Here is a 23284-nt window from a genome sequence, read left to right as displayed (position 1 = left end):
TTTTAAATTAGTTTATACCGAAAATTGATTCAAAATATACATATACTCAAAAATTGATTTTACTAAAGTATTTTCCAATAACCGTTATAAAAATGTTTTCAGTATATAGAAGAAAAATACAATTCAAAGCCAAAATTTCAAACACTAACTTAAATTACGGTTTTTATTTTTCACATTAAGTTTTAAAACTGGTCCATTTTTATATATTAAAGCTGGTCCATTTTTTTTAATAACTTACACCCATTATTTGGGTGTAACTTAAATTACCTAAAATTATCTTTTATCTCAAATAAACATAAAACAAAATTTTAACCTTATATACATATTTCAAATTAAAATAATAAAATAAAATTTATTTATATCAAAAATTGATTCAAAAATATACAGATACTCAAAAATTGATTTTTACCAAAATATTTACCAATAACCATTATAAAAAATATATTCAATTTATAAAAAAAATCAATACAATACAAAGCTCAATTTCAAACACCAACTTAAATTATGGTTTTTATATTTCACATTAACTTTTTAAAAAATATAATATATGTGATTAGTTATATGACAGTACGTATAAAATACTATTAATTATATGATTACTTATATGATGGTATATATAAAATAAGTTTAATTATACGATGACACATATATGATATATACAGTGACATGAAAAACAAATAGCAACATATTTTGGAAAAATAAATCTGTCCGGGCGCGTAGATCAAAGTGTAATTTTGTATTATGCATATAATGAATATCATGTATCTCTACATCTGGTTTTGTGTCATCCTTCACAATTTTTAAGACAATCTCTGGAGTGCATCATGCATCGATCTTTCTTAAGAACATATATGTATGCTTTTCTGTAACTGTTTTTTTGTTATCAACTTCTGGTTTTGGATTTTGATTACATAGTATTACACGACTACTAATTGATATTTGCTTCAAATTGTAAAGACAACTTTTGATTTTTCTTTGGGACATCCAAAGTTCGCAGGCATAAGATGTTCCCTCATGAAAACACACTCTTGGACTGTTTCTTAACCTACAATTAAGAAAATAAACATATTGAACAGTGAGATTTATGATGACTTTGAGTCACTGCTGCAAGTCTGCAACGAAGACGGGTCTAGATTCTGAGCAAACTCGTGAGAGTTCAGCTTCTCATTCATCACTCTGAATTTTTCTTTGATCCTTTTTATCTGTCCAACATGAAGAAAAAATCAAAATTAACATAAAGTCAAGCATGATGAACATAAAGATTGAGAGTTCAAGTTTGGCTTTACCCTTCTCAGTTCAATCTCCGTGCTCCGTTTCTTCTGATCAAGTGATTGCCTGAGGTTTGTAATGTCGAAAATACTATCGAGGTCGTCTTCAAATGCATTCTCCAACTCTTCCCTAAGAAGAGCAGGTAACTTATCCACAATAGGCATCAGAAGAAAACAGTTGAACTGCATAATGAAACAGTTCATAAGGAAAGCCAATCTCTAAAATAAAAGTAAGAATTTGAGTAAAACCGAAGATGGAGCAAACCTTTAACTCAGCAGAGGCAAGAAAGTATTCTCGTATGCCTTGGAATATCTGTTGGACCAATGCGTAGACAATTCTCTCAGAGGAAGGAGCTAGCTTGCGGTTCCAGAGCGTGCTGTCTAGAAGATCAGCCAACCGCGTTTCTGTTGTCTGAAGACTGGAACCTGAATCGATGTTCGAGGCGAGTTGGCTTAGCTTTACATCTGATCTTGCCTTTGTATCTGTTGTGCCGCCTGGTGCATCTTGGGGAAGACTAAAACCCAAGGGATTACCTGATGTAGCAACTTGCTCTGTTCCCCCAAACGAGTCCAGGAATTGACGTAGACCAGCTCGGTTCTACATAACATTGAGAATAGAAGACTACTGAATTAGTGAGTGGATGCCAAATTTGAAACATAGCTATAAAAGCAGTAGCAAGGACCTTGTTGTGAAGAGACCACGTAACATAGCGAGTTGTACTTGCTAAATCCTCCATACATCTGCAATCAATATAAGAACCAGAGGGAGATTGGTCACTGAAACTCACTAGAATACAAGTAGAAGGCATTCGAAAATTGAATTACTTGTCACGACATGATTTTTCTGTGGACTCCACAAAACTGTTGAAAGCTGAAGCAACACGCTTGAGAAACACCTCATGTCCACTTAAGTATTCACCTTCTTTCTATTCAAACATAGCAATACACACCTTCAGAAATTTGCTGGGAAGGAAAAATTACTAGGATACCATCAAACCAAAGAGAACAGTGCCCACCTGAAGAAGATATACAGAAATTGGAAGCAATCTCTTAAGAATGTGTAGCAGCCTGGCTCCTAACTAAACCAACACAAAAACAACAAAGATGAGAAATGAAAAAACACTTTCCTTTTCGGAATGATGAACATGTGAATAACAAAATTCAGACAAAGATATTCTCCAAACATAACATGTTTACTCAATAACTCTTAAGCACAAATATAGTTATAGCAAATCTGATGTTATATTTCAATATTTTCTGCCATGTATAACTAACTAATTAGTAAGATTTATTTATATCATCCACGAAAGAAGAAGAAAATAGTAGATCACCTGATGAAGGAAAGGTTCAAACGTGTCACGAGCCTTTGCAACTGCTATAACACAAGCTGTCCTACAAAAGCAAGTAAACAAAAGAGAATAAGAGGCTCCATAGCAAACATTACAAACATTGCAGGGCAGATTAGATACTGAAATGGATATGAGATGCAAAGACAGTAAATTTGAAAATATTTGTTGCTTTTCAGCAGATGATATGAAACCTGGAATAGTTTGTTCCATCATGAATATCCTCCACTCCACATGCGTTTACAATTTCCTCCCGAGTTATTGGGGGACATTTAATAGCACCAACTAGAAAACGGAACTCAGCCATGGCACGATGATACTGTGCACCTCCATAAAGACGCATCCCTGCATTCTGCAATTGAAAAAAAAATGGTTATCTTCCCTCATAATTCTTGAAGGCCCTATATATGATCTCTTTTCTTCGTTCTCCGTTATAGACCATAAATGCTTACTGGTATTAGCTTATGTGGGAACTGGAGACCATCAGTACCAACAAAAGATCCACCTTGCGTTCTTTCATCTTGCAATGTTTCACCTGAAAAAACATCCGGAGGAAATATAAATTATCAAAGAACCCAACATAAAGAGAACATCTTCATACAATGTGCTTCCCAAAGTATTATACACAAATTATTGATTGATTAGCATACATCATATTATGTGCAATCATCGCAGTCTGATGACCAAATATGCATTTAACGAAACTATCTTGCAAAATTCAAATCAACCAGAAACAAGAAAGAAAATATTGCTAAAGACAGTTGAGTCGTAGAGAACAGACAGTAACATTACCAAATTTATCAGGAGGGGCCACAACTGTTCCTTTCAGTAACAGAGATAACTGGCAAAAAAAAAAAAAAAAAAAACAGGTGAGAAAACCCAACTTGGATCAATACAAACAAAGGAACTTCTACGTTAATCAGAGAATATGTCCTATATATCCAACAAAGCAATTCTGAACTACTACTCAGTCCTAGATATGATTCACTGTCGCTAATATATTTTTAGTGTCAATAGTCGATAAACAAGAAATGGAGTAGATTACCAAATGAACTTTGTTGTAACTACACAAATAATATTATTTCATGAGTCCATGAACAGATGAAATAGTACTTGAAGGCATAAAAAGAAATCTTAAAGATCCAAATACGCTCTACAAAAACCTTGGTTAAGAAGAGATCATGGAAAGTCCTGCCTCTTTCTTTGAGCTTTGCTTCATCTAAAGAGCTGTAAAAGGAAAACAAATCTACCATCAATAAGTTATATTTCTTAACAGAAGAGGAAAACTAAGCTTACTAAAATAAATAAGAAATTTTCAGACGAAAAAAGTTCCCACCTAAGTTCCTTGCTAACGGTATCCAGCTTTCTGACTGTACTGCGGTATTCCTTTCCTAAGAGGGGAATGATCAACGGAACACTCTCTTTGTACCTGCAAAGAGAATGGCATCAAGACTATAACGAGAAAAAATAAACTGTAGAGGAAACAGAAGCTGGTTATATACCTCTTCCAGAGTAGTTCTTCGAGAAACAACCTCAGTTTACTGACACCAATCCTATTCTTTTCCTGCTTTGTCAGCACACGGCCCAACTTCTTCTCTAAAGATGCAATGTCTTCAATTTCTCTAAGTGACACAGCCTGCAATAAAAACACACAAACATATTTTAGAATCCATGAAAAGATTAAGGAATCAGACAGCAGAGCAAACACCTGTTTGAATTCGTCATTGGACTTATATACTGAATCATGTCCATAGCCGACTCTTCCAGAAGGCACAGACGTGAAGAAAGGGGAATCGCCAAGTAAGGAGCTGTCGAGTGCGCTTGCAGGAGGTGAGAGGAAAACTTCCACGTCGGATGAACATGAAAACTGAGGGATTTTGGTGTCAAGCTTTGTGGAAACAACAATTGTCCTAGAAAGTTCAGGATCCACCTAACAATAAACAAAAACTCTATTAAGACAAAAACAAGGCTAGACGCAATGGGGGCTAGGGCCAAGTCTCATACTTGCATCACTATCCTTCGAGTAGTTGCAATGCTCCAGTCACTGCTATCTTCAAGGCATAAAATGATAAACTCCTTGTGCTGCATCTTTGCTCGGACTAGAGCTTCTACAGCTCGCGCTTGAACCTATTAAAAAAGAACAAGAAACGCACTCTCAAATCAAGCAAAGCCAAATAAAAAAAATGAAAAGTCATTGGAAGCTACACGAACAAGACACCAACCACCACATTGTAAACTATGAATTAATTATTAAGTGTTTTGTTGATAACATCATCAACACCATTCAAATAGTCATTTTCATTTAGATGTATGACCGACCATGTGATGAAGTAAAATTCGTGTAACTGATAATCATTTTTATTTATTAAAAAAAAAAAAGAACCTGAAGAGCTCGGTTTTTGAGTCCTGGAGCAGGAGCAATAAGTCCAGGTGTATCAATGATGGTAAGGTTGGGGCAATACTTATACTGAACTTTCACAATAATCTCCTTAGCAGAGAACGGTGACGGCTCTTGCTCCAGCCTCATATTCTCAGCTTCAATATACGCCTATAAATCCTATAAACATCAGCATCGGTTCAACTAAAAGCAATTAAACAAAATCCGTATAGTCAACCTGAATTTGCGAGAGTGATTTGGGGAGAGCGACGGAAGGATCGTCGTCGGATCCGAGATGGCAGAGAGGGAACTGACACTGAGGATCGTACTTCATGTGGAGAGTAATCGGGCGGCGAGTCTTGGTTCCGCCGCCGACGTGGTTAAACTGAAACCCCATGAGTGCTTCAACCAGCGCGCTCTTGCCGTCGGTCTGCTGTCCCACCACGAGAACCGCCGGAGCTTCGAACGGCGTCTCCAGCTCCTGCGCTAGAGCGTGTAGCTCGTTGTACGCCTCGTAGAGACTGTACCGCTCCTCGATCGCCGCATCCTCCTCCGCCGCCATTTCCTCAACGGTCACTGATTTAGGCGCTGACGAATCCGACGACATCGTTTTGTTCGAAGGTTGAGAGCAGAGGAAGGGTACGAGTGCGTGAGAGTGTTTTCTACTTTTCCTCGCCGTTCCTTTCCGCCATTGATTGAAATTAGTAGATACGGTTATTTCAATTTTTGAATTTCTTTTTTCTTTTCTCTCAAAATAGTTCCCCACGCGCATGTTTGGAACGTTGGAATAGTTTTCGGCTAAACAAGAAAAATGTGCGCGTGAGGAGAATCACATAATTTAATTCAATTTCAAGAAAAGGATATATCTGTTGCTGTGTTCTCCCATTTCCTTTTTGGCTGACCAATAGAATTTGTTTATTATATTTGTAAATATTATCAAAAAAATGTTTGTTTATTACTTTTTGTGTGACTAAAATCAACTGTGTAATACAAAATTGTGATTGCTGGATGAGGTACAAGATAGGGACTAGGAATTGGTTTATTGGTTACTTTTATGAAATGAAACTGAGTATTAAAATTTAAATAGCGACTTTCATTGCTTATGACATGAAAAAAAATCTTGGTGAGTTTTTTTTATTGTTGAAGAGAAATTGAATATATGATGAATCTAACAAAACTGGATTAGAAGCCGAAAGGAGACTTGGTCCGGCTACCACCTTCACCGTACTGCTCGTTCCATTTTCTCAGCTCGTTCATCGTCGTTGCATCATATGACACAGACGGACTTACCTGCAATTGCATTAAAAAAAAATTGATGCAATCTCAATATATTTGACAAAAAAACATTAACAAAATAGAAGAAGCATAAACATAGATGCTGTTTTCTTTGGACATTGAGGATCCAATCAACTACCTTAGTTTTAGATTGGATGAAGTCGTCCAAACTCAGAGGCCGTAGATCAGGAGCTACACCATTTGCTCCCGAACCCTGAGGAGACCAACATTGCAAAAAAGCATCGAGTGTGTTACAAAACTGTGTTCATGCAAATCAAGAAAGATCTGTTCATGTCTTTTTACCTTGTTTTCTTCCTGTAATAATTCTTGAACTGGTCTGTACGCAGCAGCGATGCATAGATTCTGCCATTTTTTTAAACATATCATTTAAAGTACTACAGATCCTACTAATACTACAAACTTGTCAAGTAAATGAACCAAACCTTTAGATCGCTTCCTGAGTATCCTTCGGTTTCTTTTGCAAGTTTCTCAAACTCGAAACCGGTTTCAAGATTTTCTGGAGTCAGAAATATCTTCAATATCTTTAACCGGTTATCAGCATCTGGTAAATCCACATATATCCTATAAACAGAAAGCAGAACAACAAAAGCTTCAGTGAGACCAATGTTTTTGTAAAGAAAAAAATTTGAAACTCGGATTATGGTATTTATACCTTCTTGGTAGACGGCGAATGACAGCGTCATCAAGATCAAAAGGTCGGTTGGTGGCACCGAGTATGAGTATCCTTTGGCTATCTTTTGACCTCAGCCCATCCCAAGCTGCCATGAACTCATTTCTCATCCTCCGAGTTGCTTCATGCTCGTGAGAGCCACCACGAGCGCCTAACAAACTGTCAACCTACTCATAAGACACAACAAAAACCACTTCATTACCTCCTTGAAAGCAATGACTGAAATAGTAAAGTGATATCAATAAAAGATGAAGAATCTCTAACCTCATCGACAAAAATAATCACAGGCGCAAGTTTGCTTGCAAAGGAGAAGAGAGCTTTCGTGAGCTTCTCTGCATCTCCAAACCACTGTACCAAACAATGGACATAGTCAGAACCAATCACATATAAATTTGGAAACAGACTCATTCTGTACGAGTGACATAGTTTAAAGGTATATACCTTTGATGTAAGGGATGAGCCAGTTATGCTGATAAAGTTTGCACCAGCTTCTGTAGCAAGGGCCTTGGCAAGTAGCGTTTTACCAGTACCAGGAGGACCAAAAAGCAATATGCCTTTACAAGGCTGGAGAAGAACCAAAAAAACTAAACAATCAGAAAGATCCATCTCTTGAGGAAAAGAAAACAATGCGAGAGATAGAGTACCCGCAAGAGATTCCCACGAGTGAAGAGCTCTGGCCTTCTCATGGGAAGAATAACCAACTCGTTCAGTGTCTTCTTCACATGCTCGAGGGCACCAACGTCGTCAAACTTGACACCGATTTCTTCAGGAGCAACTACAGCTGAGACAAAGTTGCTTTCAAACTCATCCTTTGCTATGTTCTGCAAGAAAAAGATCTCTGTTAATTAAATAGGAGTAATCAACTTTCAAAACGCAACACGAGGAAGAAACTAAAACCTTCAAGCTATGGGAAGGCTTTCGAGATATATCTTCTTGTGCTTTCAACCTCTTAACTGATATCTCAATGCTACAAAAGAGGAAGACAAAATCAAATTAAAAGATATATGATAAACTTCGAAGATACTGCCACAACTATATGCCATTACCTTTCACGAGGTAGAATCAGGCGGTCTTCTTTAATCAACGGTTTCGAACAAGAAGATAAATAGTGGTTTCTGGCCCAGCCAACAACTTTTTCTGCCCCTGTACAATCAAATATAAACAAGTTTCTGAGCTCTCTTGGTCACACCATAAGTGACTGGGACAAATAAAAGACAGTGGCAGAGATCAACGTCAATAACAAGGAGCTGTATCCTGTTTCAACTTAATATATAATCATAACATCAACTATAACTATTTCAGAAAAGAAGGACAATCAGAGCAAGGGAATGTGATAGATCTAAACATATACGTGCAAGTTAAAGCCTTATCATATATGTCTCCGAACAACCTGATTCTTGCCATTATAGTAACAAATGTCATACAAAACATAGAGCAAGGGTCTTTACAACATTGCTAAAGACATAACAAGCAAACATATACATAACAAAACATGTGTTTTGTAGGGAGTTACTTTGTTTTGTCAGTATGACGTCATCGGTGTTCACTTGGTACAAGTCTGTGCATAATAACTCGTTTTCCTCAAGTGCCTGGGAAAAAGGTTTTCAAAGTCAATGATTACGAGAATAATCACAAATTGACTCCACTGCTGTATAAGAGAATCGATCTAGATCTGTGTACCTTAAGTATCTCATTTAAATTGCTCCGTGATACAACAATTCTTCTATCTTCTACAAGTTGTTTGTTGAATACTGCAAGGATATCTTCCTCCTGCACACAGAAACAAGAAAGTTTATCCAATTTTTGTCGGTTATCCAAACTTATATAAGAGAGTTGATCAAAGACATAAGGCATACCTTAGGAGCAAGTAGGTTCATAACATTAGTGAATAGTTTGTATATCTCATTATCATCTGAACTTTTCCTTCCGCTGAGTCCCTCAGTAAGATGCTTCAACGGAAGGGGCTGCAAGACACAAATGAACCAATAACTTGATATGAGACCAAACTAAGATTCTATAATCAAAAGTTACTTTTATGTTTTAGCCAACATACCAGTTTGGCAATGCGGCCAAAGTTTGGGAGTATCATCGTCTGTTCACAAAAAAAAAATACAATTAATTTACTGATCAATAACAAAAGTAAAGCCAACGAAGAGAAAGGCTTACGAATTTCTCTCTCCCTTTGGAGACTGTGTCAATCTTGTTCCGTCCGCAGATCATTACAACAGGACCTGTCACTTTATCGAACATTTCCTCAACTTTGTCTACAAACTCATTTCGTTTTGCCTTGGGTACAGCTCTAGACAACCACCGGGACGAGTCTGGAAAATAGACAATAAGTGGTTGTGTTGATTGCAAAACCTACAAACACAGGAAACAAAAACGGATACATGAGTGCAAAAGCTGAACCATCCTTATATGTTAAGTTTCAAGAAAATTTAAACTTAAAGAACACTTGCTTCTGCTGGATACATATTCAGATCTGATCTATCGGATAAGAAACATGTACAAGCAACAAGAAAACATCACGTCGCTTCCAAACATACCTCATTTAAAGCCTTCAGGGCAGTGTAGCCATCTTCTGCCTGCATATCCAAATCATGCTTCAGGTCTTTAACTGCGCAGATGATATAATATGGAGGTTAGCTACATTTACGTATGATGTATATTGTCTGCATAGAGGATAATTTTTCAAATATATATATGGGTTTATCAAGTAAACATACCATCTATCCAGTGTATATTGGGCTTCTGGGACTGCTTTTTTGGTTTCTTCTCGCTTCCCTCTGATGATGTATCACCTTCATTGTCAAATACGACCGCAACTCGGTTCCCATTCACCTCAAAGATCTCTCCACGCTGTCCGGTAGTTAATGGCCTGTAAGTATACAAATGGTTGAAGACAAATATAGGGCATAACAACATACAAATCCACTCACCAAGTTAAGCACACAAATAAAGCAATACATCATATAGGAAACGACTGTGGCAACCAAAACTACTCAAATTAAACGTGCTAGAAGCATTACCAACGGTATATCCAACCAATCACAATTAAGGTCTCGCAGTTGACAAGAGAAGTACTACTGATATAATTAGGCAGCGCTAACAGCACTACAAGTTATTGACAGTCTTTATGGCCACATGTTTACGCTACTAGACGGTGTTATAGCCTAGCATTGGCATGTATTCATGTAGTAATAATGGATGGAGTCTATAGTACATATGGAGCCAACCAAGTGATAAACTTCGAAGGACTCATCTACTGCAATTAGGTAGGTAATAATGTGTGATAAGCTTTCAAGAATTTTGATACATGCGTTAACTTTTAAACAAGGATGGAGCGCTACAGACAAGCACTGCTCAGCCCTATTTAAACTGTCTAATAAAAATTGGAAATGATGAAAGCAAAGTATCAAACTGCAGCAATTGCGAAGCGAATAACCAACTGGCCTTCCCTTAGTAGCAAACAGACATTAACACAGTATATACTCATTCTACAATTACAATCAATGGTATGCTCAAATAAAAACAAACAGGGCACAAGGTCAACATGCCTTTTCTTAAAACTGAAAAACTCAATATAACACAGAAGTTAAACATACTGTTGTATCTTGTTGCTGGCATAATAGACTGACATTTTACGAATTACGAGTGACCCATGTATAAGATTCTAAAACATTTCAATGAACTCATTCCTAAAAAATGTGTTGGAACTGTTTAAATCTAAGTAGCATGGCTAGAGGATAAACTGCGGAGAAGTAAATCAGTAAACTACCTGTGCTTTGCATCACCCTTCTTAGAAGGTCCAACATATTTGACTCGATCTCCTGCAAATTATGTAACCACAAATAGAAATAAAGAAAAGTAAAAAACAACACAGAGAATAAATAAAAGTCTAACAAGTGAATGATGAGAAAGTGAAAAATCTGATTAGACAGGTACGTATCACTAAGTCAACTCTACCTAGCACTTATAATGATGAATATGCCTACTGGATGGTTACCTTTCCTTGCCGGGCGCCTAGCTTTATCAGAATGCTCAACAGCTGCCGCTTCGCAAGCTCCACCAGCTTCATGTAGTTCTTCCGCTACTAACTGCCACGATTTAGAGCAGATAAGCAAATATTCAGAATATTTCTGAAATTCGATAAATTAGAAGTTCAAGAGGGAACAATGCAAAGAGTCATCAATCATCATTCGCCATGTAGAACTAAAGAGACAGCATCCAAACGGTAAATAACTAGGAACCTCATAATACAATCATACCTCTCCGAGCTCCTCAAGTTTTGGCACAATTTTCTTGATATCTTCCTCAGTAACCTCGAGACGAGCTTCCTCATTGTCACTACCATCTGTTTTCGCTTCAGAATCCTCCTCGCTATTCGCTCCAGAATCTTCCTCAGCTTCAGACTCTGTCGTGCCCTCATCTGCTTCCGCTTCTGCGTTCTCACCATCAGATTCAGAGTCTTCATTGTACTCATCAGAAAAATCCTGATCCCGAACCGAGAAAGATTATATAACACACACAAAAAACAGAACAATAAAAGGTGACTTGTTACAGGCAAATTACTCATAAAAAATATCTCACATAAGGGGCAAGAACGCTGCTGTCAAGAACCAACAGAGGAACTTGTACATCTCGAGCAAGTGCTCGTACCAGCCTCTCCTGGTAGAGGTCAGTGCCTGAACAAACATAAGGTTTCTTATTGGTCCATCTTATGTTTCCTTGGTAATTACTTTGATAACAAAAGAGTAACAAACCTGGAAGGCCCTGGAGCAATATTCTTCCACTTGAAGAATCTAAACGGGCACCATACATTGAAGTGGCATTCCTTTGTCTTATATGTGAGCTAACACATTCCACCAAAATGTTTTTCGTGTGGTCGCTGTGAAATGAGCATGAGCAGAAGAATCCATAAGCAGAAACACAATAACAAAGAAAAAAAAAGTATCGTGTAGATTATTACTGGATATAGTAAGGGAAGGTCTCCCACGAAAGCTGTATCTTCTCCCAAGGTTGGACTCTCCTCAAAAACTCGTTTTTGAATCTTTCTCGTTTGGTAAGGAGAGGTGACTCCTTCTTTTTGCATTCACTAGCAAGCTTCTCGTTACTGAGCCATTCTATTTGGTCCTGCTCTCCGAGTTGAGCATGCGAATCTAAATGCCCCACACCGCAACTAGTTTTCTCCTTCCCGGTTTTTCCATCACCAATGTCACTCCCTTTGTTCAAAGAGACATGTTTATCATCACCTTCAGAACTAAATCTACGCAGCTGGATGTTCTTCGAGAGTCTTAAACTACTTCTGGAGGCAATACTAGTACCACCGTGGAGAGAAAACAAACGGAAGAGAGACCCTCTTGTCAGATTTGCATTACTGGTCAAATGATTAGTGAGTCCATAAGATCTGGACACAGTGTAGTCACGAATGGCTGGTCTAACTAAGTATTTGGCTTGCTGCAATACCAAACCCCATCTCTGGTTCCGTTTTATTGCTCTAGTATACATCACAACACACCTCCTCTCAAAATCTAATATTACTGCCAAAAAACAAACATATTACACAGTCGATATCTTGCACCATCCAAACTTTATGCATTGCACAATTAAAACAACCCAAAACAGAAATAAAGAGATAAGTGAAAATCAAAAGATACGGTTTTGCCACATAACAGGAGATCCCATTTAACGAAAGGCAACGAAGGATGTGAATTAACAGCTAATTCTCGAATGTTACAAAGCACGAACCTTCAACAGAGATGAACAGAATAAGTTCTATTTCATTCCCCAGAGCTATACAAAAAACATTCCAATCAGGCTCTGAGCAAAGAGGAGAGGATAAAATTAGGAGCGAGATAGGGTCCGTGAAGAAGGAGAGATAAAATTCCGACAGAGAAACCGATCTAACTAGGTTCTTCTGAAGCTGTGTTCGCGAGTTCGGCTTCGTGATAAAGCGTTGTCGTTTTGAGGCTTACTTTCCTCATTTCAACTTGGGCATTTAATTATGGGCCAGGCCCATTGTTAAATAAAAGCCCAAATAAGTCCACATCGAGCCGCGCTTATCTCAGAACAGCTCATCCTCTAGAGAGAGAGAGATTTCACGATCGGAAACCCTAGGAGAGAGAAAAATCAGATAGAGAGCAATGGCGGAAGCGAATCCTGGCCGTGGAGGAGGAAGGAGAGGCGGCGGACCAATGGACGACGACAAATTAGTCTTCGAAACAACCGAAGGGATCGAGCCCATCACCAATTTCAACGACATGGGGATCAAGGAAGACGTACTCCGCGGCGTCTACGAGTACGGCTTCGAGAAGCCCTCCGCGATTCAGCAGAGAGCGGTCATGCCTATTCTCCAGGGCCGCGATGTAATCGCCCAGGCTCAGTCCGGTACCGGAAAAACCTCCATGATTGCTCTCTCCGTCTGCCAAATCGTTGACACTTCCTCTAGAGAGTATGGACCCTAATTTCAAATTTTTGAACTTTTGATTGTTTCTTATGTTATGGTTTTGATTTGCAGAGTTCAGGCGTTGATATTGTCTCCGACGAGGGAGCTGGCTTCGCAGACGGAGAAGACTATTCAAGCTATTGGGTTGCACGCTAATATTCAGGCGCACGCGTGTATTGGTGGGAAGAGCGTTGGTGAGGATATTAGAAAGCTGGAGAATGGTGTTCATGTTGTGTCTGGGACGCCTGGGCGTGTATGTGATATGATTAAGAGGAGGAGTCTGCGTACCAGGGGTATTAAGCTTTTGATTCTTGATGAATCTGATGAGATGCTGAGCAGAGGGTTCAAGGACCAGATTTATGATGTTTACAGATATCTTCCACCTGATCTTCAGGTGAAGTTTCACTGCCTAGAACATTGTTTGGTGCCTAACTCCTAGTTTATTGACTGTTATTGGATTTGCTTAATTTGTTACAGAACATTGTTAAGTAGCTTGGTTGATCCATGTGAGAATTCGGTAGCTAGATTTTCATTATTTGACATCTCTCTTAACTTTATTCCTTATGTGTATAGGTTTGCTTGGTTTCTGCAACTCTTCCTCACGAGATTTTGGAGATGACATCGAAGTTTATGACGGAGCCAGTGAAGATACTTGTGAAGCGTGATGAGTTGACTCTTGAAGTACGTTTTCTTCTTCTGCATCTATGTGCTTGTTTATTTTTAGTTTTACGTTAGGTTTACACTCGTAGGCTTCGCTGGCTAACTTTCGTGTACATCCTTTTCAGGGCATTAAACAATTTTTTGTTGCTGTTGAGAAGGAGGAATGGAAGTTTGATACACTCTGTGATCTTTATGACACGCTTACTATCACTCAAGCTGTTATCTTCTGCAACACTAAACGAAAGGTAATCCTGGTGCTATCTTGAGTTAAGTATCTGTAGTTTATTTGAGTTGTTTTAGGTGATCAGGTTACATTTTGTTAGCATTAAGATTCTAGCACTGCTATCTTAACTTGATTTGTAAGCTTGTAACGTCCTTCAAATTTCTACTCTTTTGTGACTATATGTAGTTGTTTCTTCTTGAAAGGAGTTAAAGAATACATCTCCACTGATCTATATTCCTTACAATATGTGCTCACCTGCAGATTTGTAAATTGCATTGGCTTCTTAAAATATTCTGTGATGCCATAAAATCCTGATACTTTGCAATTTTGCTTTCAACGGTTTTGGTTAATTAGGTTTCTGCGACTTGTGTCTTTCTTTTCAATGTATCGCTCAACTCTAGCTCTGCATTTGATATAGGTGGATTGGCTAAGTGAGAAAATGAGGACTAACAACTTCACAGTCTCATCAATGCACGGTGACATGCCTCAGAAGGAAAGAGACGAAATCATGAATCAGTTCCGGTCAGGCGACAGTCGTGTATTGATCACGACAGATGTATGGGCACGTGGGATTGATGTGCAGCAAGTAAGTCATTATAACTTATTCGCTATATATCTTCCGTATAGATGATAATGCAGGCAAAAATGTTTAGTCTCTGTTATTTAGGTCTCAGATTATGCGTCATAAGATTATGGTAGAGGTTTGAATTGACATGAGGAATTTTCTCTATCAGGTTTCTCTCGTCATCAATTATGATCTCCCCAACAACCGTGAGCTCTACATCCATCGTATTGGACGATCTGGTCGTTTCGGGCGCAAGGTAACTGATTTATTATAAACTCTGCATTATTTGTAGTTGATTATTCTGTCAAGTTGTGAACTCAACACGGAATACTGCATAATACCTCTGTTAACTACCCTTATGATCATCATTGTAGGGTGTTGCGATCAACTTTGTTAAAAGCGATGACATCAAGATCCTCAGGGACATTGAGCAGTACTACAGTACCCAGATTGACGAGATGCCAATGAATGTAGCTGATCTTATCTAAAAGACCTTGCCTGAGAATTTTTTTTGTGATGGTCCTTTTTGAGATTTCAGTGAGAAGCGTCTGAATAATAAAGTATTGTATTGTTCAGAGCTTGTGTAAGATTATTGCTCTACCTTTTGATGTTTATTTGTGTTCTTTTGAACAACTTAAACTCATCTGTGGTAGATCTTCAATGTCTTGTGAAGCGATTTCGGTTAAGAGTTGGGTCTTCTTTTCGTCGTAATTGGTTTTGACTGTGGCTCAAATCTCTCAACTATCATTACTTGTAAGACTATGGTTAAGAGTTGAAATGGTTCAGTGTTTTCTTTTTGTTTAAATCAAGTATTATTTGTTTTTGCAAAAACATGCAGTTTACACAATCAGCTTTGATAAGCTGAATATGAGCCATCGTTGCAATTAATAAAGGCGATCATATCCCACACACCATTATTGGGACACACTAGTCCGACTAGAATGAAATCGTAAAGCATAGGCTTATTTGTTACTGAGATTTCGATTCTCTGTAATAAGCAAAAGGAAAGTGTAGTAATCAAAACAGTGACCACCACACCACACTAAATCAAAACGCTAAGAAAAGCGTCCAAAATACTCTAGTTAGATTGCTTTATATGAGCTTTGTATTCCAACGTCTTTAATATGTAAATTTGTTTATGAGAAAGTTACACGTCAAGCGCCCCAAAAAGATGTGGTGGTGAGAGTGTTATATATATAGTGGATAAGGTTTGGTGACATTTTGCATGGTTTCAGACCACCAGAGAGCTTCCGTCTGGAGAATCATCATATCATAATCCATGGCCGAATCATCCTCTCTACGTTGTTTGGTCTCACCAAATCTCCTGAATACTAAGAAGAAAGTATCTCAACGCCCTCATCTACTTCCGGTTTATTCTCTCTCAAGGAAACAAGAACCTTCTTCTTCTTCTTCGGTACAGTATATATTATTCTTTTCGTTTTGATGCTCATTTTAGTTATTCGTACCCAATGCCTTCAACTAACACATACAGGCAGCAATCAATGGAGGAGGGAACTCACGAACAGTGAAGCGTCTGATAACTTTATCTCCTTCTGAAGGCAAATGGAACGGTAGCTGGAACACACACTACAATGTTTCCCTCCGTGATCTTCACCTCCAAGATCTTGTTGAAGATGATGGCCCTACTAATCCCCGTGTAGCTGTTGATCTCTCCGTCCAAAGGGTAGCTTTGTGAATGTGTTACATTGACAGTGTTTAAGCATTAGAGCTTGCATGACTCTCTCTTGTCTCTTACCTAAACCAAAATCATTTTAGGTTTTGATAGTGTTGTTTCTTGTATAGCACGCAAGCATGGGACTTTCAGTAGATGGAAGAATAATAACATCTTTCTCAAGAAAGTGCAGCATTTGCTCCTCTGCTTATCCTCGACTGGTATATGTATATAACTGTTTCGTTCTAAAAATAAAGTGAAGGCATCTGAGCAAGAAAACAACTGTATTTTGATGAAATATCTGTGACCAGATTGATACAACTTTCACTGTTTGGATATTGCCATCAAGTAGGGAGAATCGAGCTTCAACACTCCCAGATATTGGTGGTGATGATCCTTCTGTAAGCACTCCTGGAACTCCATCATAGGCTCTTCTACATATACAGAATGAAATGAGTAGAGTCTTATGTTGTTTTGGTGTAGGTTATATATGTGAGGCCTGGATATGAAGCTAATCTTGATTCCCTTGTACAAGACACTATCAGGCTCACAACTTATGCTAAAGTAAGAGGATTCAACTACAACTATATTGAACTTTCATGATGTACATAAGCTCAACTGACAAAAATAAAACTGACTCTAGGATATATGCTCGGATTCCTGCGAAAAATCGGAACCTACACTGCATTGTAAGAAACATTTGTGTTTGTTTTGTTTCTTAATTGTTCATAAGGGATTTTGATTAAAGAGGTTTGGTTTTGTATATTGGTTTTTGCAGATGTTGGAGAGACAAATACAGCTTCTGTTCATAAAAGATGGTCAAGACTACTTGAACTAAAGAGGAAGAAGTAGAAACCTTTAAATCTTGAATCTTGTTTATCAGTTTGTTTTTCAAAGTCTCATAAAGATTTCGAAACTGTTCATATTCAAACATATACCAAAGTATAAAAAATATAAAGCCAAAAATGTCATTGTGTTTATTCATAGATGGTATTAAGCTTCTGCTTTGTGCAAATGATTAACTAAAGATTAAAACTGTGACCTCCAAGATTCATAAAAGATACAACCAAGAAGTGTTGAGTTTAGTTTCTCAGACCCTCTTTCTGATGCAGTTGCTTCCTCAGGCTTCCAAGAGGCCCATATCCTTAATCCTACTCATCACTGCCACATCATGCTCTCACTTGCAGCTGGCTCACAGTTTCTTCAAACACATAAGAGAAAACCGGTAACTAAGAAAGTGGATGCACAAGATTAAGTAAAGAAGCTCTGATGAGTTCATAAGAAAGCACCAGTTGCAGCCAAATGTGACAACAGTCCTGACAATCCCATCAAGTCTCAGTGTCTTCTTGTTTATGATATCATCCTAACCTTGAACCGTGTGCCGTCTGGATAATCCTTGGCATCATCTGTCACTCTTAGTCCCACTGCAGAAGCTCTCGGTTTAGAGACCTCAATGTGACATCTTTCCCGGTTCACTCTAACCATAACCAAATTAAGTGACAAATTCATATGAAACGTGGCTCATCTCTAACAAAGGTGTCATAAGCAAAATCCAAATCTCAAAATCTAACATTTATTCAAACCATAAGTCCAAACAACCAACAACGAAAGTCATCATCAAGACACTAAACTGAAAACAGAAAAAAAAACACATAACAGACAAATTGCAAAAGAAACGACAGACTACAACAACCCAATAACAATATTCTCCACCTCTCTCAAACTTCATTTTCATTGCTTAATCTGCCTCAGCATAAGCTGTTTCAAGATGAGCTTGCTCTGCTTCTCTAACTTCTTTCTCAGTCTTCCTTCCTTTCTTAGACTTGTAGTAAACACTCATGAACGTTCCGACAGCTCTGTACTTCTTGCGGCAATGCTCGTACAAGTCACCATCAAACATCCTCCAGAAACTCTTCTCGTCGAGCTCAGAGACTGCATACTGAGGCTGGAACCCATGGTTCTCAATCAGCCACTTCTCCATCTTACGCACAGCTTCTGAACCATCAAACTCTTCACCTCTTAGGACAGGACCTGGTGCGTAGTAGACTCCAACGTCAGTGTACATCTGAGCATCCTCTGTGTCTCCTTGTCTCTTCTCGTACTCAAACCCTGGTTCTGGATAAATTTGTTGTTTGATTGGTGCCTTGTAGAGTTTGTGTGGGCATAGCCAAATTGGATACACCTGAAAAGGATACAACCGTTTGAATCACCAATATATATTTATGTTTTTATAAATCTGATTTCTAACCATATAATCCCAAATATAAAAGATAAATATAGTTATGATTTTTTGGTATAAATTTGAATAAACCGAAAACCAAACTAAATTAGATGTGGTTCTAATACGACATTTAATTTTAATAAACCGAAAAAACCGAACGTACCCAAATTGTTTATCTATAGCTTTTACTTTACCTCCATTTTTGGTATAAAACCGAATAAACCAAAAACCAATAGGATATAAATCGAACCAACCCAAATTAGATACGGTTCTAGTTTGGCAGTTAATTTTTATAAACCGAAATACCAAAAAAAAAACGAAAAAAATCGAACCGAAACCGAGAAACTTTAAGATATAGCTTTTAGCTTACCTCCATTTCGTTGTGGACCCATTCAAGAGCATCACCGACCTTGTAAAGAGGAACAAGCATGTCCTGAATAACATGCATATCATGGTAGTAGTTCCTAATAGCTTCACCTTGAGTAGCCTTGAGAAGAGACACCTTTGGAGGCATCAACCAACCAAAGAGAAACCTAAACCAAAACTGATCACCAAAAGGAAGGATAAGCTTCCCTTCCCAGTACAAACACCTCGTGTGCCTATGGTAGTACTCACGCGTTGGGATGTACTCAACAAACTGTCCCTTCTTCAACGCGGTCTGCGCGTGTTGGTAGAACCACGGCTTGAACCACCATCCCACATTGTTGATCTTGTTCCCTTTCTTCTTGGCTTCTGCCTTAGACGCGTATGTACCAACCATCATCACACCTTCTGTCGGATTATAAACCATGCCTTCGACGAAGTCAGGGATCTTTGACTGGTCTCCATCTTTGGGCGCGAAAGAGTCCATGTAGCCTTGTGCTAAGGCCTGAAGATCTCCCTTGACCGGTATGTAAGTGAGCCTCATGTACTCCTTAACCGGTATAAGCCTAATCTCAGCAGCAACGAGGAGTCCAAGAGTGCCTTGCGACCAAGGGATCGCGTAGAAAAGATCTGAATACTCATTATCTCTAGTGGCACGTACAAGCTCCCCACCCGCTAGAACAATCTCGTAAGCCTCGACAGTGTCCGCAAAGAGACCGTAGAGGTGAGAGCTTCCTTCAATACCGTATCCGTTAATGAGTCCACCAACGGTGAGATCGTCCAGCTCAGCGACGACAGCGAGAGAGAGGTTCATGGGGACGGTGGCGCGAGAGATCTGTCCCATGTTGACAAGAGGCTCGACTCTAGCGATCATCTTCTCCTTGTTGATCTCTAGGATGTTGCGGAACTCTCCCAGGTCGACCTCGAAGTGGCGAGCTCTCTTGTAGTCGACGTTCCTCATCCCCACGGCGATCCAGGGCTTGCGTGCGGTGCAGACAAGACCGTCCTTGGATGCGTTCCTCTGCTTGAGGCGTTTGATGACTTTCAGGACGTTCTCGTCGTGTTCCTTGCGGCGCTGCTCGTAGGATTTGGACTCTGAGTACATGTCGCCGAGGTAGATGAGGAAGTAGAGTGTGGCTGAGATTGGGAGGACGACGAATATGACGATGATCCATCTGAACTTGACGAAGTAGTCGACCCATGTCTTCTTTCTCTTTGGCCTCACAAGCGGTGCCTTAAGATCCGCCATTACTTTGAGATTCCTCTCCTTACTGCATCAAACACACAAGAAACAAAAAACAAGTCCTTGTAAACACTATAGTGTAACCTTCATGGAGACTGTAATCTACTCAACAGACAAAGAGACATGCAGTTTATGTTCTATAATTATTATTTTTTTCTAAATACTAGGAGGTTTTGGCCATTATACCAGGTTAAGACCTCTAATTATGTTCTATAAATTAGTTTCAGTTTTGGTTTTAAGTCTTTAGATCTGAACATCTAGACTTCCTACAAAGCCAACCAATGTCTATTTTCTACCACCAAAAGATATAAAAATGGTGAGCAGGTTCTGCAACTTTGTTTGAAGTTTGAAGACAGAGGAATCAAAATCGACATGGTTCACTTGTGGTATGTAGCAACTATCAACAAAGTTAGAGAGATCTAAGAAACTAAAAGATAAACCAGTGAGTGAGAGGGGAAGAGATTACCTTAAGAATCCGAAGGAGATAGAGAAGTGAAAGTGTATGGATGGTGAGAGGGGATTATCTTTATAAAATAAAAGTGTGAGGAGCATGATTCTCTTGTATTTATTGAACAAAACAAGGTGATTTCCCATTATTTTATTAAAATGTTTAATATTTTCCCGAAAATATATAGAATGTAATTAATTAGTATCTACATTATGCCAATGTGCTAATATCTAAAGTTATGCCAATGTCTTTGACTTTTGTATTTTTCTGGTAATTATGTTTTGATGGGATTATGTAATTGGTTTTTGATTTATTAGCACAAAATCTATCATACCAAAATATAACAACACCAAAAATAAATGAAAATATATTTTAATAAAATATACTCAGATATAGTTACATTTTAGTTTGATTAGTTCAGTTTATATAGTGTAATGTTAATTTTAAACGTGTAAGTCTAAATCTTATAAAATTTATAATTCTAATTGATAAAAATAACTTGATAAAAATGGCTGAATTTTTTTAATTTTATACTAGAAATCAAAACTATTAACCAATCCAAAACCATAATATTATATATTGATAATTTCGATATACTATGGTTGTTGTTGAATCAATTTCTAAATTTTAATTTAACATAGTGATTAAGCTATGTTTCATTTTGAAATTTTTTAAAAAATTGTGTTAGATTTTAGTTGATATGAATTTAAATTAACATTTCGAAATAATAAACATCTTATAGTAAAAACAACAACTAACCAAAAAGGCAACAACTGAATATACTTAATTTTCCTTTTCCTACTGAGATATGTGTTCCAAGCTACTCTATATGCAATATGGAGAGAACGAAACCTGCGTAAACATGGGGAGAATCCAAGGACCCCTGACCAACTAATTCAAATGGTGGACAAGATTGTTCGTAACAGGCTCTCCTCCATCCGTGACAAGGCTCACTCAGGAGGTTTAACCAAATGGTTTGCCACTAGATAACCATTCAAGGCTCAGCTTTTGATTAGATTTTATTAAAAACTTCAGCTCCAATGTAACACAAAGTGTAAAACAGTTTTTTTTGCTTGAATTAATTTAACATTCTTTCAAAAAAAAAAAAAGAATATACTTAATTTACAAATAATGACATTTTCATTATAGGCCATGAGTATTTATTTCTTTATTTTCATACACAAGTGGGAAAATATCCAACAATTCTTTTATAAATGTAACATATTATTTAAATACCTTATACTCAAATTTACAGAGAAGAAAATCCAGGTCTTGCACAATCTCATAAAATATTTTTTATGTACCACTGCCAACAACCATTAACACTCACGTTTACAAATCCAAGCCATATTTATAATGCTAAACAACTATAGGGAAATGTTGGACTTTGACGTCCGTTAAATTCGATTCACTCTTTGACAAGTTATGTTTCCTCGTATTTTGAATGCAAATATATTAATAAACAATTTTAGAAAATGAAATTTGGTTCGTTGATTGGTCATAATCATGGAAACACCAAACCATTTTTGTTCTTTCTCCAATAATTGAAATTTCATATCTCCAAAGATTGGTATATTGCATAATGTACAAGGAAATGGGGACACCAATGTTTACATAATAGCCACTTTTTTGTTATTGACAGCTCAAAATTTTGTATTTATACAAGAGTTTTCATTATACAATATATATCCAATACATGACATTACTATTTGGTCCAGTGCAACAAATAGACCTATGCGTGCCCCCATGTCATGATCAACAAAAAAATGTCATTGTCCAATTTAATTCCGTATATAAATTTACGTGGTAGTTCCATTAACTAAGACAGAGATGAGAATAACCAGTAGAAAAGTGACGGGAGCGCATAATGAAACACTGTCTTGAAAGGATCATTCCTCATTTCAATCTCGTAGGGTTTCAATAAATGAAAAAGGTATTATAATTTACTGAAAGATCTTACGTTACTATATTACAGAAATATTGTAGTAAAGTGAGTGTGGTTAAAAATAATAAAATGAGAAGGAAGAAGACAAATGATAACGGAGAAACCGAAGAGAGACTGGTGAAAACAAACAAACACTGTCCACCACATGTCCTGACGTGTGATCTCAACGCCTTCACGTGATTTACTTCTGATTTATTTTTGGTAATATAATCCTCCTATGTAATTTTCCTCACTTGTTAATCACTTTCTTTATCATCGATTACTGTTTTGTTTACTGACACTTTATGTTAATGCACCCACGATCCCCTTGTTTGTTTAATTATTTGTTTGATTGCATGTATCCTTTATACTAAGCGTAGATCTAATCGTGCAATTAACTAATACATTTAAACATGATTTTATATTAATTGTACGTTGTTTGGTGTTTTTTTGTTTGTTTGTTTAAACATTATATAAGCATGATTCTAGCAGTAACAATATCAATCATTCCAGCAACAGATCTTTTTTAGTTTTTGTGGCTTTTCATAAGAGACGGTATTATG

General features: G+C 37.6%; 5 protein-coding genes across 7 annotated transcripts; 2 read left to right on the top strand and 3 right to left on the bottom strand.

Annotated features, from left to right (window-relative positions):
- Positions 1-835: 835 nt before the first annotated feature.
- On the bottom strand, positions 836-5735 carry LOC106346425 (dynamin-like protein ARC5). 2 transcript variants are annotated; one of them, XM_013785753.3, is made up of 17 exons: positions 5230-5735; positions 4998-5162; positions 4619-4741; positions 4323-4544; positions 4117-4250; positions 3951-4043; positions 3778-3841; positions 3407-3455; positions 3067-3149; positions 2809-2966; positions 2600-2660; positions 2285-2347; positions 2094-2194; positions 1952-2009; positions 1534-1866; positions 1287-1451; positions 836-1202 (listed from the first exon to the last, which is right to left on the bottom strand). In XM_013785753.3, the coding sequence occupies exons 1-17, from the start codon at positions 5596-5598 to the stop codon at positions 1083-1085; spliced, it is 2361 nt and encodes a 786-aa protein (XP_013641207.1). In that variant the 5' UTR covers positions 5599-5735; the 3' UTR covers positions 836-1082. The 2 variants fall into 2 exon arrangements, with proteins under 2 accessions (XP_013641207.1, XP_048593908.1); XM_048737951.1 differs by lacking the exon at positions 2285-2347 and having other exon boundaries at positions 5230-5693.
- Positions 5736-6063: 328 nt separating this feature from the next.
- LOC106346416 lies at positions 6064-12915 on the bottom strand. The gene is made up of 24 exons (XM_013785741.3): positions 12706-12915; positions 11927-12497; positions 11721-11845; positions 11548-11642; positions 11226-11450; positions 10964-11054; positions 10736-10787; positions 9684-9835; positions 9504-9574; positions 9124-9318; positions 9011-9049; positions 8814-8921; positions 8638-8727; positions 8471-8546; positions 8004-8100; positions 7855-7924; positions 7602-7778; positions 7399-7521; positions 7222-7305; positions 6940-7124; positions 6710-6848; positions 6570-6629; positions 6406-6480; positions 6064-6281 (listed from the first exon to the last, which is right to left on the bottom strand). Exons 2-24 carry the CDS (start codon positions 12463-12465, stop codon positions 6174-6176), a joined length of 2976 nt encoding a protein of 991 aa, XP_013641195.1. The 5' UTR covers positions 12466-12497; positions 12706-12915; the 3' UTR covers positions 6064-6173.
- A 102-nt stretch (positions 12916-13017) lies between these two features.
- Positions 13018-15655, top strand: LOC106346393 (eukaryotic initiation factor 4A-III homolog). Its single transcript, XM_013785708.3, has 7 exons — positions 13018-13408; positions 13475-13796; positions 13976-14083; positions 14188-14307; positions 14704-14871; positions 15020-15106; positions 15225-15655. Exons 1-7 carry the CDS (start codon positions 13101-13103, stop codon positions 15336-15338), a joined length of 1227 nt encoding a protein of 408 aa, XP_013641162.1. The 5' UTR covers positions 13018-13100; the 3' UTR covers positions 15339-15655.
- Positions 15656-15940: 285 nt separating this feature from the next.
- LOC106346409 (large ribosomal RNA subunit accumulation protein YCED homolog 2, chloroplastic-like) lies at positions 15941-17506 on the top strand. Of its 2 annotated transcripts, none has more exons than XM_013785728.3 (7): positions 15941-16264; positions 16343-16534; positions 16654-16743; positions 16834-16923; positions 17006-17086; positions 17166-17211; positions 17301-17506. In XM_013785728.3, the coding sequence occupies exons 1-7, from the start codon at positions 16130-16132 to the stop codon at positions 17372-17374; spliced, it is 708 nt and encodes a 235-aa protein (XP_013641182.2). In that variant the 5' UTR covers positions 15941-16129; the 3' UTR covers positions 17375-17506. The 2 variants fall into 2 exon arrangements, with proteins under 2 accessions (XP_013641182.2, XP_048593915.1); XM_048737958.1 differs by having other exon boundaries at positions 15987-16264; positions 16654-16749.
- Positions 17507-18079: 573 nt separating this feature from the next.
- On the bottom strand, positions 18080-21055 carry LOC106346367 (delta(24)-sterol reductase). Its single transcript, XM_013785673.3, has 3 exons — positions 20816-21055; positions 19114-20377; positions 18080-18704 (listed from the first exon to the last, which is right to left on the bottom strand). Exons 1-3 carry the CDS (start codon positions 20941-20943, stop codon positions 18261-18263), a joined length of 1836 nt encoding a protein of 611 aa, XP_013641127.3. The 5' UTR covers positions 20944-21055; the 3' UTR covers positions 18080-18260.
- Between the last annotated feature and the right edge of the window lie 2229 nt (positions 21056-23284).

The sequence above is a fragment of the Brassica napus genome, chromosome A1 (assembly GCF_020379485.1).
Source record: "Brassica napus cultivar Da-Ae chromosome A1, Da-Ae, whole genome shotgun sequence".
Classification (NCBI taxonomy): domain Eukaryota; kingdom Viridiplantae; phylum Streptophyta; class Magnoliopsida; order Brassicales; family Brassicaceae; genus Brassica; species Brassica napus.
Note: the sequence above shows the minus strand (reverse complement) of the source record. Positions and strands in the feature narration are given on the sequence as shown.

Bases quoted from the DNA above. Each gene is read 5' to 3' on its own strand.
- LOC106346425 (XM_013785753.3), bottom strand. From the start codon at position 5,598: ATGTCGTCGGATTCGTCAGCGCCTAAATCAGTGACCGTTGAGGAAATG. The intron at 4,545-4,618 runs GTATGAGACTTG...GTTTATTGTTAG, and splicing joins CTCGAAGGATAGTGATGCAA to GTGGATCCTGAACTTTCTAG. The intron at 3,456-3,777 runs GTTTTTGTAGAG...TTTTTTTGCCAG, and splicing joins ATGATCTCTTCTTAACCAAG to TTATCTCTGTTACTGAAAGG.
- LOC106346393 (XM_013785708.3), top strand. From the start codon at position 13,101: ATGGCGGAAGCGAATCCTGGCCGTGGAGGAGGAAGGAGAGGCGGCGGA. The intron at 14,308-14,703 runs GTAATCCTGGTG...CATTTGATATAG, and splicing joins TCTGCAACACTAAACGAAAG to GTGGATTGGCTAAGTGAGAA. The intron at 15,107-15,224 runs GTAACTGATTTA...TCATCATTGTAG, and splicing joins CTGGTCGTTTCGGGCGCAAG to GGTGTTGCGATCAACTTTGT.
- LOC106346367 (XM_013785673.3), bottom strand. From the start codon at position 20,943: ATGGGAAATCACCTTGTTTTGTTCAATAAATACAAGAGAATCATGCTC. The intron at 20,378-20,815 runs GTAATCTCTTCC...TGTTTGATGCAG, and splicing joins ATCTCCTTCGGATTCTTAAG to TAAGGAGAGGAATCTCAAAG. The intron at 18,705-19,113 runs GTAAGCTAAAAG...TATCCTTTTCAG, and splicing joins GGGTCCACAACGAAATGGAG to GTGTATCCAATTTGGCTATG.
- LOC106346409 (XM_048737958.1), top strand. From the start codon at position 16,130: ATGGCCGAATCATCCTCTCTACGTTGTTTGGTCTCACCAAATCTCCTG. The intron at 16,924-17,005 runs GTAAGCACTCCT...GTTTTGGTGTAG, and splicing joins TTGGTGGTGATGATCCTTCT to GTTATATATGTGAGGCCTGG. The intron at 17,212-17,300 runs GTAAGAAACATT...TGGTTTTTGCAG, and splicing joins ATCGGAACCTACACTGCATT to ATGTTGGAGAGACAAATACA.
- LOC106346416 (XM_013785741.3), bottom strand. From the start codon at position 12,465: ATGTATACTAGAGCAATAAAACGGAACCAGAGATGGGGTTTGGTATTG. The intron at 8,922-9,010 runs GTATGTTGGCTA...TGTGTCTTGCAG, and splicing joins TTGGCCGCATTGCCAAACTG to CCCCTTCCGTTGAAGCATCT. The intron at 7,925-8,003 runs GTAATGGCATAT...CCTCTTTTGTAG, and splicing joins CTGATTCTACCTCGTGAAAG to CATTGAGATATCAGTTAAGA.